This window comes from Octodon degus, unplaced genomic scaffold (assembly GCF_000260255.1).
Source record: "Octodon degus isolate 3935 unplaced genomic scaffold, OctDeg1.0 scaffold00047, whole genome shotgun sequence".
Classification (NCBI taxonomy): domain Eukaryota; kingdom Metazoa; phylum Chordata; class Mammalia; order Rodentia; family Octodontidae; genus Octodon; species Octodon degus.
In genome coordinates, this window is record NW_004524623.1 from 9995979 (window position 1) to 10012425 (window position 16447).

The 16447-nt window shown below is 36.8% G+C and overlaps 1 protein-coding gene across 1 annotated transcript in view; it reads left to right on the forward strand.

The window, feature by feature from the left end:
• Trhde (thyrotropin releasing hormone degrading enzyme) overlaps window positions 1-16447 on the forward strand; it is a 462867-nt gene that overhangs the window by 435137 nt on the left and 11283 nt on the right. The window contains exons 14-15 of the mRNA XM_004632174.3: window positions 684-781; window positions 1212-1319. Coding sequence (XP_004632231.2) covers window positions 684-781; window positions 1212-1319 — 206 coding nt within the window. The remainder of the gene's footprint in view (window positions 1-683; window positions 782-1211; window positions 1320-16447) is intronic.

Consider the following 16447-nt stretch of genomic DNA (forward strand, 5'->3'; position numbering starts at 1 on the left):
ACACACACACACACACACACACATACACATAAATAAATAAAATTTAAAAAAGAATTGCTTTTACTGTAATTTCAATGTTTTCATTCCCTTGACAAATTCAAGGTCCATGTTTAAGTGACGGAGAACACAGCTTGCCTTTGTGTTGAGTTTTAAGTATGTCATTGGTTGAATAGATTGTTGACTTCGTAATAACATATCTTTACAAGGAAGTATTCTGTGTACCTCATCTTCAATAACTGTAGGTTGTTGGCTGGGCCAATGTAACAGCTTTGCATTAAATATGCTCTATTGACACAGGATGCATATACATCAGTCACTCATTTTCATAAAGGATACCTGCATGTATTTCTACAAATGCATGGCTAGTGTCATTATCCATATTCCCCATTTTCCTCATGTTGTTGCAGAAATTGTCACTTAAAATATTTAATAGTGCAAATTACTTAGTCATTCGTTAGGAAGAAAAAAAAGATTCTTCCCACCCCAGTAGTATTTTATCCTTGTTTTCTGTATTTGAAATACTAAGTTGAATAAAACTAGAACATTACTGTGCCTATAAATTTACTAATATTTTAAAATAGGCATATTTAATATATTTTATTGTATTACAGAATTTAATAATCAGAATGGAGTGATTTGAAACTGACATTTTAAAAAAATTTCTACCTGTATTTCCCTTTTAGGAATACATATTAAAACAAGTTGCGACAACGTACATCAAGCTCGGATGGCCAAAGAATGATTTTAATGGATCTCTTGTTCAAGCTTCCTACCAACATGAGTACTGTCTTATTTTCTTACACTCTTCTCTCCACCCAGTTATACAGTCCCACCCTTCCAATACCACTGTGATGCTAGTAGCAGGAGGCTTTCTTTTCTTCTCTGTTGTGTGTCTCACTTTCCCGGGAGGGCTGCTGCTAGGGGCACAGTCTCTACTGCTTGACTGGAAGAACAAAGGCACTTCCTTGCTCTGTTTTAATTTGAGCTCTGCCTTTACTGTGGTGTTGAGATCAGAGTAAAGAGATCAAGGAAGATTTATACTATTTAACTTCCCACCTGTCTAATTAACTCTTTTAATCCGCAACATAGAATTTTCATATCTAACAATCATATTTGTGTAACTCTTTACTTACGTACAGCTTATGTAATGAAGTACCCTTTCTCTGCAGCTGTGTATATTGCTCTTTAATTTTTCTTCTGATGCTGTCCAGGGAACTCCGCAGAGAAGTGATCATGCTGGCCTGCAGTTTTGGCAACAAGCACTGTCATCAGCAGGCGTCCACTCTTATTTCAGATTGGATTTCCAGCAACAGGAATAGGTAAGCTGGAATGAAGCCTGCGCTTCTGATACTTATTTAACTGTGCTCTCACATCCTGGTGAATACATGTGTTCCCTTTTTCATTTGAGAAAAAAGGCAACCTCCCCCCAATGACTGTCAATCCCCGGCACCACATGCCACTCTGGGCCCGACCCTGGGCGCGCTGAGCAGGTGACCGGGTCCAGGTGCGGTGGCGCACCCCTGTAATCCGAGGCTGGGGAGACTGAAAACAAGAGGATCATGACAAGTTAGAGGTGTGTAGTGAGACCCTGTACAATAAAATAAAATAAAATAAAATAAAATAAAATAAATGACAAAATTTTGTTTCAGATTCACAGCTAATTAGGCAGCAACATGAAATGTCAATACATTTATTTCTGGGTGTTTCCCTCAACTTCAATCTAAATCCTAGTATAGATCCTCATCACCCCCAAGATGCCACCTTATTTCAAATCTACCAGCTCTGCCATCTCATACCAATGAAATAATTAAATTCACTCCAAATCATGTAAGGTTATTCATAAAGGTTGTGGTATTTGTTCATAAAACACCAATGTATGTTATAAATAAAGTAGGAAAAGAAATGTTAGTATTGAGAACTAAAAAGCAAAAGGTTATGAAAAGAGATCTTTGCTCTTTCTGTGACTCGTGATGATGACCTTAAACTTATACCTTATCTTAGAATTTTATTCTACATAATTTACATATGAAATAGGAGGTGAAAGTTATTTAATGGAATTACTCTTGAGAAAAATTTATAACTAAATGTCCCTTATTAACAAAAGGAATACTGAACATGAATAACAAAGAGTAAAGGTCATTGGTCTTCTAACTTTAGTGTTTTAAATTACCTTAACATGTTCTGTACTTCCAAGGATTCTTTACGTTCCGTTTCTTTTTATCCTTTGGGCAACCTATATTTCTTTCCAGTTTGTGACCCCTTTAATGAGCTGGAGTCAGAGGGGAAAGAAGAGGAATTAAGGGACAAACTCGAGAGATGATGTTCTTTTATGCTCCACAAGGGGCTGACCTCTGAGGTTGATGGTGGGAATGACCCCATGGACAACAGATAAAGAGATGCATCCTGGGTAGGCTTGGAGAACCACAGGTGATAGGACTTAAGGAATGAACTGGTGTTTGTCTTTAGAGTCCTTTAGATTTGAATTTAATATTTCACTGACTAGAAATCAAAGAGTAGCTATTCTATTCCAAAGGTCTCTGAGGGAAATCTTTCACTGCATTTTTTAGTAATTTGTCCTATACTACAGAAGCATTACTTTTGTAACCCTTTCCTACCTGCCCTTTTAGTTAATTGTTTCTTGTCTTCTGCAAAGCTAAGAAGGGAAACATTTTATCACTGTCATCTGTTGCTCCATCATGTATTAGAAGACAGTGATTGAATCTGTCATAAGATTTTTAGAATTAAGTATCCTCATTTTAAAAATGTTCATTATTGATTATGCTAAGTCTGCTGAAAACTATTGCATTAGATTCGAGTCTGTTATAACAGGTTTTTAAAAATCTTTTCATCACTTCCTTTTTTTCCCCTGTATTTTAGGGAAGGGACTACAGGGTGTTCAGGGTCTTATTACTAGATCGGATTCATAGTGATCCGCCTGTTTACAGTTCCCCAAGAGAGCTGGGATTACAGGCACACGCCACCACGCCCAGTCTCAATCGCTGTCTCAGGGTGCCCCAGGGGCGGGGCCTCATTGATCAAACGCCAGCCCCTGCGCCGGCTTGCAGGTGCTTTGATCCACTAAACTATTTGGCCAGCCCCATGACTTCCTTTAATTGTATCGTATATAATTAGATCATGAAATGTTTTATCTATAATCAATAATCTAAATTTTATTAAGAAAAGTATTTTTTATTTGCATGGTTTTGTGATGCTAGGGATTGAACCCAGAGCTTCTCACATCCTAGGCAAGTATTATACAACTGAGATATAACACAGCCCCAAGATATGTATACTTGTAAGAGAAGAAGTGAAGAGGTATACCAATTAAATTGTTATGGTTTTCTATAAACATTGCCCTTCCTTAATTGTCTTGATTCCTTTAACAGATTTACCCATGTGGACACATTTTCTTAGCATTTCATTAAAATTGGGTTTAAGCCATTGCATTATCAGTTTCTCTAGAGAAAAGTCCAGTCTAGTTTCAGGACTATGTCTTAAAAATAAAATTTTTCCGAATATGCTATTTTAAAAATAATTAATTTATGTAACAAAATTTGTTGAGTAACTCCCAACATTAGCTAGAAGCTACAAGGGCTATAAAAGTAATAGAAGGTGCCATTCTATAAACAAATACTTTTGTTCTGAAGCAAAGTACAAGATAGAGAACACAACAGAGGGATGGGCTTCTCTCTGGGAGGTGTCTCATCTTCGTTCATAAGCTAGAAGGAGAACAGTTTTAGATCAAATAGGGTGATGTAGAGGCACAAGTGGCTGCGTAGGAACAGGTAAGGTGGATGGATAGGGATTCCAAAGAGAAAGCACATAATTAATTTAATAAATACAGGGCTGGGGAGATAGCTCAGTAGAATAAGCACTTGCCTGGCAAGCGCAAGGGCCTGAGTTCAGTCTCTGGTTCTGAAAAAAAATAATAAATACAGTGAGGATTCCTGATACACTGGGGATTGAACCCAGATCCTTTGCACTGAACCACCATGCTAACATTTTTTATTTTTCATTTTGAGAAGGGGTCTTGATAAACTGTTGAGTTGCCCAGGCTGGGGTAGATCTTGGGTTCTTTTTGCTTGTGCATCTCAGAGTGTTATGATTAAGAACGCCCTGTTTCACCTGGCAAATTGTATGAGCTTTTAAGTTATCAACTTAAATAATCTGTCACACCTGTAATTTCCTTATAAATACAAATTCACATATAAAATATCAGGTCATTTGGGTTTTAATAGCTCTGTCATTTATTCATGATAATATTACTAATTGAGGCAAAATACTTTCAGGTTGCTTTGTTATTTCCTCCATTATTTATGTATTATCTGTTTTGCGGTCTTTGGTAAGTGAAAAAATAAACATGTGAAGACAAAGTAACTCCATGCTTTCTAAAGTTTGCATAACCAACCTTCTGCACCCCTCTGTATCACAAGTGCCTTCTTACATGGGAGGTACATGATGCTCACTACGTTACTTATGTGAAAAGCAGGGGCTTAATCTATATTTCTGTGGATGACAGCTTAATACTCGAACAATGATAAACGTAGTTGATGTTGAATTTAACTTTGCTAAATTAAGTCAGTGGACAAAAGAATATTTCACACATTTCAGTGTGCTTGTTGGAGCAGTTCTAGTCATTTTACTTATTTAAGGTTTTTTTTTTTTGTTTTTTGTTTTTTGGTTTGGTTTTGTTTCTGCATGGCCCATTGAAATGTAGCACCATACTTATAAAATATTTTGGGACATATTTGTTTATGCTAAAGAATCTGCAGAACAATGAATTATGGAAGTAGGGATGGAAAATCTTTGGGGTTTTATACTACTGCACAGTATAATCTTGAAATATTGGAGAAAGCAAAAACAGACACATTAAGATCAGAAAAACAGAACAGATGTAAAAGTTGGTAGAAAGAAGAATAATGGAATTGAACAGTGCAATGAATAGCTGCAGATGGTAGCAACAGAGAAAAAAATTCAAGAGTTAACCGTGGATGATAAATTGAATGAATTGACATTCTGATTCCTGTTAAAATATTCAAATGCTACAGTGTGTTGAATTGTAATGGTGATGTCATGCATAAAAACAGATTGAGCTACATGTAGGTCTTGTTAGGCTACAGTTTGCAGAGTAAGTTCAGCAGAATGCCACATTTCAGAAAAGAGACAAATTGCCAAGCATTTGGTATAGAACAATAGCAATGATAGAGAAAAAAAAAAAAAAAATCTCACAACTGTGAGCTAGGGAAGGGATTCCGTAAGCCCTCAAATTTTACTTTACAAAAAAAAAATGAAAATAGAACATGGGAGAAAAAAAGCAAAAGATGATAGTCTTTTATGTATAAAATCATAATTAAAGGGATAGAAAGTGGTTTGTCTCATTTGTTGATTTAAGTAAACAACAACAACAACAAAACAATGGGCCTAAATTTCACTGAGTGAAATATAGGGAATATACTATGATTTCCAGTGAATTGCTATTTGAAAATCTCTGCATTAAATCACCGCTGAAGTTGTGTAGTTGATTATACAGAGGTCGTAGTATGGGGGTGTGGGGTTTCCTGCAAGTAACAAATTTAAACTGAAATTAACTGTGTGGTCATACTATGCTATTTTTCAAACATCATTTAAAGGGACAACAAGAGCTTTAAACCAATACAAGGAGTTCACTTATTTAAAGTTTTAACTCAATAGACAGTGCTATCCTTTCCCTAACATATTAATTAAAAGTGAAACATTTTTTGTACTTTAAAAATACCCTGAAACAACCAGTACCTTCTATATTATAAATGGTTGTTGAATTGGAAGTTTATTTTAAAATTGAAACAATTAAGAAGATTCTACAATAACAACCATAAGTAGAAGAGCCTCTCTGGAGCTTTGCAGTATGTATAATTCATAATTCATAAGTCTCAATACACATGCAATTAATCATAATGTTACTGATATTATTGGTGTTAATTATGGCCACAAAACTCTATTTACTTTATTGAATTTTTATTACATTTCAGGCACCATTGCTGCTTTCTGTGTGTACTTTCACCATCTACTTTTATGAAAACAAACCCTAAACTATGTAGGCTTCAACCTGCCAAGATTATACAACTATAGGTGGTAGACCTGGGCTTCATCTCCAGGTATGCCTGCTGCATCCCTCCTGGGCTGACAGGTGTGCACCTCGCCTCTACATTTGTTTTGACTGTGTTTGTGTAACAGGTTGCATCTTTTTGAATGGAGAGAGAGAGAGTAAAACATACAAACATCTTAACTTTCAGGCCTTACATTTTGAAATACAGTAAGGATATAAAATGTAAAACAAAATATTATTAAACACATCTTCAATTAGTTACAGGATGATATTTGCCTTTTTCTCCTTACTTTAAGAAATATTGCCTGTCTTAGTCTCTCAGATACATATCATTTTCTTTCTTGTTCTTTTTAATCAGTTGCTACTTACGTCACATCTCATCCACTAAAACTCATTTTATCTTATACTGTAAAGAGATCTAGGTGAGCTCTTTTCTTTTATGTATAATATTTGCCTATCGATGTTTGCTTTTCTTCGGTGAGAATGGAAAGGAAGGAGGAGAAGGGCTCTTTCTCTAGGATCATCTCTAGCAGGCCCAATTTTCTTGCTCTGTGTGAACGTACACATACATATTCGCCTACAGTGGGTCCAATTGTGGTTCTCTTTCGATTTAGTAATCAAAGGGTCTATGTTCATATTTTCATGCATCACATGTTGAGCAACTATTATGTGTTGGCGCACTGTAGACACTTGGAATGCAGCAGGCATCCTTTCCATTGTGATTGCCTGCCTTCCTTGGTAGATAGAAAAAGTACCTAGATCCTACCTTTATATACCCAAAGCATGATGAGGTATGGGGACAGGGGGATAACAGAGGCTAAAGTTCAAAACAGCCATAGAAAACAAACACAACTCAGATGAGTACAATGAATGAGAGCTCTGTGTTCTGAAAGATTCTTATATAGAAAGTTGACCAATGCAAAGATATCAAGAAAAACATCTAGCTCTACAAGCTGGTAAGTGGAAATAAAAAGGCAGAGATATTTGAGCATTATTAAGGAAGGAAGACTAACAGGAGTTAATGATTACATTTTTGAGCAAGGAAAGGGCAATTTCTTAAGAGCAGTTTACTAGAATAGTTCAATCGGGTTCAAGTTTTATGCACATATAGGCACTAAAATAATATGCTTAAATTGATATCTAAGAGACGGCCGAATAACTCAGCAGATTAAAGAATCTGCAAGCAGGTGCAGAGGCCAGGGGTTCAATCCCTGACCTGCCGTGCTGGCCCTGCCCTCGGGGCATGCTGAAACAGTAATTGAGACTGGACGTGGTGGCACACGCCTGTAATCCCAGTTCTTGCGAGGCTGTGAACAGGCAGATCGCTATGAGTCAGATCTACACAGTGAGACCCTGAACACCCTGTAGACCCTTCCCTATAAAAATTGGACAAAAAATGATACCTAAAATTTTCCCAGCTGGGGAAATAGCTCGGTGGTCTAAGCACCTGCTTGGCAAGCACAAGGATCTGAGTTTGATCCTTTGTACTGCATGCTCTGCTGGCCCCGGAGCGCTGGGTAAGCTGAGTCAGCCGACTAAACCTGGTGTGGTGGCCCACGCCTGTAATTCCAGCACTAGGGAGGCTGAGACAGGAGGATCACTATGAGCGCGAGCTGTGTAGCCATAAATGAAACTAATATGCGTACTTCAGTCTCTGCCTTATTTTGTAGATTTGCTTTCTATTTAGTATGTTTTAGTGTTTTCTTTGGTACAACACCAAGAGATAGTGCAAGTTGACCTATGAACTTTAAATTCACTCTATTCTAAAGATATTCGTGAAGGAAATAAAGAATAAAAGTTAGTTCTGGTTGCTTACAACATTAACACAATGTATGACCAGCAACTATCATAATATTATTTTAGATTGTTTAGTGGAAGAGAAGCAAAGGAGTGATTGGTGGTATAAAGTAAAAATGAAGTGTAGAGATTTTCCTGAAATTCACAGCAAAAGAACTCATTTCTAGGATCCCTTCCCTTGTTAATATTTAGTGTCTCATCCCTCCATCCTTCCTTCTTTTGAACAGCGAGAATGCTTTTTATTATTAAAAATGAAATAGAAAAGTATTGAAGTGATTCTATTTAATGTTCATATATAACCAAACCTTTAATTTTATCCTTAAATATATGCTGCTAGTATTTAGTGTACACTTTTATTTTCTTATTTCAGACATGTGCAATACTATAACCCGTACCTGCTAGTTACAGGTATATATGCATGAATATATTTCCAGCATTTCAGTTACTTTACAAAATAAAGAACTTGTGTGTTTTAAAATTAAGTTTATTGGTACAAGGTAAATATACATAATGAACACACTCATCTTAGGAAATTTGTACCTGTACATGGTAGATCTTGTTCCTCTTCTTTTTCTTGTTTCCCTCCCCACTCTTCAGCTCCTCCTCCAGTCTTCATTTACAAAGCTTTGTTGCTATTTTACCCTTTTTATCTTCATTTCTTCTTTCCTCTCCATCCTCCTCATGCCTGCTCCCCTTCGTTTTGAACGATTTCTTCCTATTTCACAATCTTTATCATGCAGTAAGAACTTGTGTGATTTCCCCATTAAATCATCTCCCCGTCGAAAATGACTTTTCCTCTAATTTGTAGCTTCCTCGTGTATCATTCTCTTTCTTCACAATCTGAGTTTACAATCATTTCATGTAGTGTAGCTCAATTCCTCATAGCTATTTTGTGTATCCTTCAGAAATTTAAACACATCAGTTATTCTTCAAAGTATTTGTGTATTTGAGCTTTATCCAGTGTTTTACTGCTTATTCACTTGAAAAAGTAATAGGAAGGTCAAAGTATATTTCATAGTACATCTCAGATTTGATGTGCGCAAGAACACCTCTCTATTTTTAAAAAGTACAGTGCGTTCTTATGTATCATGCTGTAACTTAAAAATACAGTGTATTTTATATATCATGCTATCATTTAAAAGCAAGAACACCTGAAAATTATATTTTGAGAAATATATGTGTGCATATGTATTCACATACACACAAATAGTAAAGTTTACTTTAGCCAAAATAAGATCTATTTTTTGGTTGAAGAACTTTTTTTTTTTTCTTTCTGTATTTTAGGGAAGAGTCTACAGGGTGTTCAGGGTCTCACTACTAGATCGGACTCATAGTGATTCTCCTGCTTACAGCCTCCCAAGAGCTGGGATTACCGGCATGCGCCACCATGCCCAGTCACCCTCTCAGCATACCTTGGGGTCAGTGCCGGCACGGCAGGCCCGCGGATCTAACCCCAGTCCCTGCACCTGCTTGCAGATGCTTTAATCTGCTGAGTTATTTGGCCAGCCCTGAAGAACTTTCAAATGAGAAAAATGCTGACGTTGTGTGGCAGCACATAATTCCAAAAATATCGAGTTATGAGAGTTGAGTCTCCCCGGGCTAGAGGGTCATGCCAGTTAGCCTCAGTGATGGAGACAGTAGGTGAAAGATGAAGGTCAAGAGCATTTGGACACTCACATTAGAGAAGTAGTAATTTGATGAACACAAGACATCTCTGTAATTTTTCAAACTTTGTCAAAGGTAGAAAAGATGACTGCTTCCATCAATTATTCCTAGGAAATAGATGTTACTTACTGAGGTGGAGCCCACTGTACTCCTGTGGGGTTGTCACAGGCTCACAGGTCTTGGCCATGGTTTGAAGAGCAATGCTTGTGTATCTGCTGTTGTAACTGATACACCATGCCCACATTTTCTCCTTCACCTTAGTGGGTAAGCTAAAGAAAACTGCTTCCTAATTGGAGTAATCCAGACAGCGTCATTAGTTCTTGTATATGCCGATTTCATGTTACAGCAGACATTGAAATTTACAGTGCCCTCACCAGAGATGAGTAAACAAGAAGCTACAAACTCAGTGAGGATGGAGCAGATGAATTGAAAAGCCATGGATAATAGTCAAGTGATTATAAGAAAGCGATTTGTCTCATTTTTAGCACGGCCATCCCTAAATAGGGTAATTTGTCATCCGTTTCACAACTTCTACTACAACTAGGTACCTTTTCAGTCCTCAATTCTGTTGTGTTCCTACAATTATTTATATCAGCAGTCTGCTGCTCTGTGTTTTAGAATGAGTCGCCATAGGTATCTTTATTTTTTCTACTTTTGCTATGAGGTATCTTTTTGAGCTCTTATAATTAATTCTGTTTGTGAGGCAAGAAAGTCTGGAAGGTCCTAGGATATCAAATGTTTGATGCCATTATTTGAAGCTCTTCAGTAGGATGGGTTTAAAATCCACACTACAGAAAAAGTTTAGATACATTATATGTTCTCCAATTATTTATTTTTATCCATTTTACCTCTTTGTAGGTCTTTGTCATTCATTCTAAATGTCTTGGGATCTGTATATTCTCCTTTTTTTCTGTCTTTATAACTTTTCTTTGAAGTCTCCTTTTTGTTCTTTTCTTTTAGAGGTTACCTGGGTCGTGCTGTTTCTTACACTTTAGTGTTTTAGACATTATATTTTATAAAGTGGCTTTATAACCCAAGTACTTAACCTACTTCCCCATCTTCGCTGAGTTGAGTGACTTCCAGGAATTCTACTTACTCCACACATGGGAATTAAGTATTGAAAACAAAAATTTTACCTCTATTATTTCAAAGTAAAGCCAATGACCTCAAATAAATTCACTTTAACTTTGAAATCCACTTAATAAATGCAGACATCTTAAAACATAATCTTTTGGTATATTCAGGTTGTTGAGAGTTAAATCCCCAAATAAATCAGCAGCATCAGCAGCCGTTCTTTTTCATTTCATATAGAAAAAACTACCTATGCACTTTGAAACATGCAAAATAACAATTTCAAGAAGGATCAGGTTATTTTTCAGAACATCTTTTTACATGAAGTTTTTCTGTTCACCATCACATTTCACTGGCTTTGAGGTGCAAAGGTCCCTGCAGATCTTTTTCAACTGCCCTTTCCTTTGTTCTGGGCCTTTGGTATTCCTCTATGTTATACTTAAGCTTCAGGGACAATGAGCAAATGCTGGGAAGGAAGAGAGAAATCCTTCAGAAACAGAGTCAACCTAGCTGCAACATGAAAGGCCCCTAACTAATGATATTGCTGCCTAGTGACCTTTCTTCTGACCTTCAGTGGCAGTACATTTCACATGGAATTCTGTCCCTCTGCTGGAGACTCTGTAGAGATGCCTCAAAATGATATTCCTCCCAGTTACCAGAATTGTTAAAAGAATTTGTGACATCATGTTTGATTGACAATTGTACCAAGAAAGTTAGGTGGGATTATTAAAGGGAATAATATTTTAAGGCCTTTTACTAAGTTGCACTGTTAGTCATGCTTTTAAATAAATTACTCATTCTTATATGGTGAGATTGTTTAAACCTTTTTTGCTGTTTTATAAATAGTTCCACTTATTTGGGATAGATAGGACTATTGATTGTTACTACATATCAACAATAATAGTCATAAAAGTTATGAGGAACTGGAAGGCTACTACTCCATATCATGATAATTTTGTATGACTTGAGCATGGGACTGTACATAACATGGAAATACATTCGTGTTTAGCCCTTAATATGTACTAGGCAGTGTGCCATGCACAAAGATTATTGCTAACATTGTATCAGCCCTATAAAAACTTATTACCCATGTTTCCAATAAGTAAATTGATACTTAAGAGCAAAGTCACAGATGCTTTCTAAGCAGCTTCAAGTCTTACTCAGGATGACTTTCTCAGAACAGAGGAGGGTCTGAAGCATGCAGGAAGAGAAGGTTGGAGTAGAAGACATGATGTACAACATCAACCTTTCTAAGTGAAAGATTATTTTTAGCTTCATATTTTGAAGTCATAGATTACCTGTCCTACAAGAGGGAAGGACATAAATACTTTTAAAGCAGAAAAGGTTTGGGGGTGGTGGTGTGAAGCTTCAACAAAAGCTTTTCATTTTTCATTACAGTAGGCAAGCCATCTCTTGAATGAATTAATTAATCTGACATTAATTAAAATTAATTAAGTGTTAGGCCTCACTCTGTATTGGTGGCATGTGCAGTGTCACTGGAAGAAAGAGCACTCTTGAGTAGCTCGTGGTTTGAGCAATATTTCTCATTGTCTTTGAAAATAATTAAATCCACATTTCAATGTTAATCCAGTCACTGATGAAAAGAATCTTACAGTCACAGAGAAAGAAAGGACTTTAAACTCATGTACTTTATCCCTGCTCAATTAGGGTGAAAAATGAAGTCCAAAACCACGTCCTTGTCTTACCCAAGCCTAAGGGTAGTTACTGGCTGAATCACTTCCTGTGAGATCCTTCTTAGAAATAAATTTATATTGTAATTAAGGATCAAAATTTAGATTTGAAAATAGTATATTTTTTCCTATAGCAAGTATCATTTTCATGAAAGATATTTAATATTTATCATGATGCATTATGTTATTCAATAAGATTTCTATATACTGAATGTATTTTATTCTAAGATAATTTTATATTAATGTAATTATAATTATATACTTATAACTTATATAATTTTATATTTCTAAGATAATTTATATTTTATACATGTAGTTATACATTTGCTTATTACCAAACTAATGGTAACAATTACTAAATTATTAAACTTGAAATATATGAATAACAAAATTGCTAATTAACAGGGTCCGGGAAGATGGTTCAGTGGAATAAGCATTTCCCTGGCAAGTGCAATGGCCTGACTTCAATCCCCAGTTCTGCCCAAAAAAAAAAAAAGCCAGAATTATCAAAATTACTAGTTATCTATAATGCCTAAATTTTAAGGCAAATGTTATTAATACTCTCTTTTTTATCCTTTCAGTATTTTTTTCCCTAAGAACAGGTTAATGTTTTAAATTTCACATATGGTATTATACATACTGCATATTGAGATGTGTATTGTATTGTATCTTTAAAAGAAACCATATGATATTATTAATTATTAATCTATTATGTTAGTCTCCATTTCCGTTTGTATCATAGCTTCAACCAGTACATTGTTGGTATTCTGGATGAATCCAGAATTTTTGCCTTAAAAAGTATACAGAAATAAAAATTCTCACAAATAAATTTTGGGAAGTTTTCTTAGTTACTTATGGTAATTTATAAATACATTGCAAATTGTTCATTTCTTAACTGAAGTACCAATTGTCTATGATTTAGTTTCAATCCAGCAATATTATGGATGGAATGTTTATGTCACCTCCAGCCCCCAAATCCATAAAAGAAGGATCCTCAATGACAATGTAATAGTCTTAGGTATGATCTTTGGAAATTAATTATGTTAGTAGGGAGCAGCCAGCTCATAAGGGATTAATGCCGGTACTGAAAACCATGTCAGAGTCCTCCAGCCCTCTTCCTGTCATTTGAGGACAAAATAAGAAGCCAGAAGCTTATATGTATACCAAAGAAGTCCTCATTAGAATATGACCTTAGATGACCTTGGTAGTACATTGATCTCAGACCTTCAGCTTAAAAGCTGTAAGTGACAAACTTCCTGTTTTTCTTAACCCAGTCTATTGTACTTTGCTGTCACAGTACTAAGACAACTATCATTGTTTAACTCAGTAAAAATAATGCTGAAGGATGGATATATTTATTTTTCTGCTTTTTTTTAAACATATGCCACCAAAACATTTAGTTTATATAAATTAATTCCAACTGATACATTGAACATCTGTGCTCTCAACACTTGCATCTTGCAAATGAACTGTCATAATCCTATTTAAAGTAAGTGTGCAATAAAGGCCACAGTATCAGTCATATTAATTAGATAATAATTTCTGCAGTGTTACTACCTTAAGAATGATAAAGCCATTAAATTTTGACTCAATGTGACCCTGTTCATCTCACATGAAGGTAGTTAGGAGAGGCCGGGTGACTATTCATGCATGTTTACAATACCTGGAGAAAAACACAGGTTTCCTTTCCAGTTGATCAAATTCCATTAAAGGATTTACTTCTGAGGTAGCAGTTTAAAAGAAATGACCACCGGGATGCTCACATCTTCATAAACAATTTTCCTGTTCACTAGGAGGGGCTCTTTTCCCTGTAATCCTGATGTCAAGTGTCTCCCAGGACTCATTTGTACCGTTCGTAACTATGGGCTCTGTGCTTTTGTAGCTGATGCTTTACAAACAAATGAGCTTTTTCATTTGTTCCTAATGACTTGGTTTATACAGAGAGATCTTAAACTGTCTCCAGAGCAATCATTTTGCTAAAATGTTATTAGAACATCTTTACAAATTTAGCAACAAAAGGGGATTTCATTAGCAATGGGAGTCGTTGGGAATTGAAGGCCCATGGCATGTTCAGTGCTTACCAATCTTGTTTTGTTTTCAGTGATGAGTATAAATGATCTTGTGAATTGTACATTAATTCTTTATTTGGTGGATGTGTAAGGAAGATGAGAAACTGATGGGGCGGGAATACATGCTGGAAAAATGAGAGTAGCATTTTCGGGCTAATCATCTCTGTTTTCACTTCCAAAAAGCCATCTGAACCTCTGTGAGTGTACACCCTAGTCTCTGATCATGGAGTCATTTCTGTCCTGAGATCTGGGCGGATTTATACCCAAGGCTGACAGTTACTTTTCATTGTACCATTGTGTACTTCAGGTTGTATGTGTAAGGATATGTGTGCTTCGCTTTCATAAAAATCAACCGTGATCCATCGACTGGACACAAAGGAGCTGCTTTTGAGGAGAAGCTTGATCAGAACTTCTGTACAAAGCACATCCAGGCGGTGGATTGCGGAGCTCAAGCCATTCTCTTCATTTGCTGCAGTCACAGAGACAGAAAACCCCTCTAGTATAGGTACTTGCCTTCAAAGGCCTTCCAGCCACACTTGTGTTCAATTTTTTCAGGGTGTTGGTCATTTTAACCAACATTATTTCTCAATGTCCTTCCACCGTTTTGCCCTTTTTTTTTTTTTTTTTTTTTTTTGGTTGGTACCGGGGATTAAACTTATTCTACTGAGCTTGCCAGGCAAGTACTTATTCTACTGAGCTATCTCTCCTGCCAATTTTTCCCACTTCTGTGTGCATGGCCTTCTTGCCACACAGCAGCCCCTCAGCTATCCTGCTAACATACCTCCCTTTCTGTCACCAAGAAGCTGTGCTTCTGCAAGTATCACTTCAGCACTGGTAAATATAAAGATTATTTATTGGCAATCTAGTCTTGCTAAAATCAAATGTCCTGCAAAGATGAATAATTATGACTTTAAAAAATTTTCATGGGCCTGGGAGATAGCTCCATGGTCTAAGTGCCTGTCTGGCAAGCACCAGGACCCGGGTTCAATCCCTGGCACCGCATGCTGTGACAGCCCTGCACCAAGCTGATCACTGAGACTGGGCATGGTGGTGCATGCTGTAATCCCAGCACTGGGGAGGTTGAAACAGGAGGATCACTATGAGCCTGAGATGGGTAGCAAGACCCTGTACCAAATACGTAAATTAAAAATAAATAAATAAGTAACTAAAAATTTTTAATAAGGCTTGGCAGTCATATAAGTGTGCGGCTGAATTCTCAGAGCATTGTATTTTGGCTGCTTTAGCGTTATCATATCATTGATCCTAGTGGTATTACCAATGTCAATGAGTAGGCCCTACTCTTGATAATGGTACTCTCTTAAAGGGTAATGTAACCTTGGGCAGATGTCAGCAAGTTGGTAAAGCAGTAATCTCTGGGCCCCTTCTGCCCTACAGATGCACATTAATCAGTAACTCATGGACAGATTTACTCTTGAGGAATCCAAAGGCTAAGTGGAAGACTCCTCTACCATTAGGGAATGTCAGGCCTGAATTGTCAAACCCGGTAGGAAGACTTAGCCTATTCATTTGACATGTACTTCTGACATAGCATCATATGGCCTGGATGAAACCCTCCGGATGCCAGATTCTTTCCAGCTTTTCTCAGGAAGTTCTCCAGAGGGATGGCTATCTTGCCTTCTCCAGCAGCTCTGAAAGGACTGGCACATTCTACCCACCTGAAGGAGAATGGAGACAGCCACTTGAATTCTTGAGCCATAGATTCTTTCCTTGTTTGGCTTCAAAGAAGATGAAAAGTCCAAGTTCTTAGCTAAATGCTGGGAACAGAAAGATTTGACTGAAGTCTGTAATTCCCCGCCTTCTCCAAAACAATACAGAGAATTAGGACTCGCTTCCCTAGTCTTCGAGCTCCCCTAGGTCTGTCTTCATGAGAGAAGACAAAAGTAGCAGTTTGAGCCAGAGGTTGATGTGTATCTTCCCTCATGCCCAGCACAGAGCAAACAGGGATGGGGGTGAAATTTCAGGTTTTGGTTATCATCTGGAAAGGGGAAAAAATTGGTCTGTGTCTGCAGTACCCAGTTTCTCCTGCGTTGCCCAAATACCCAATATTC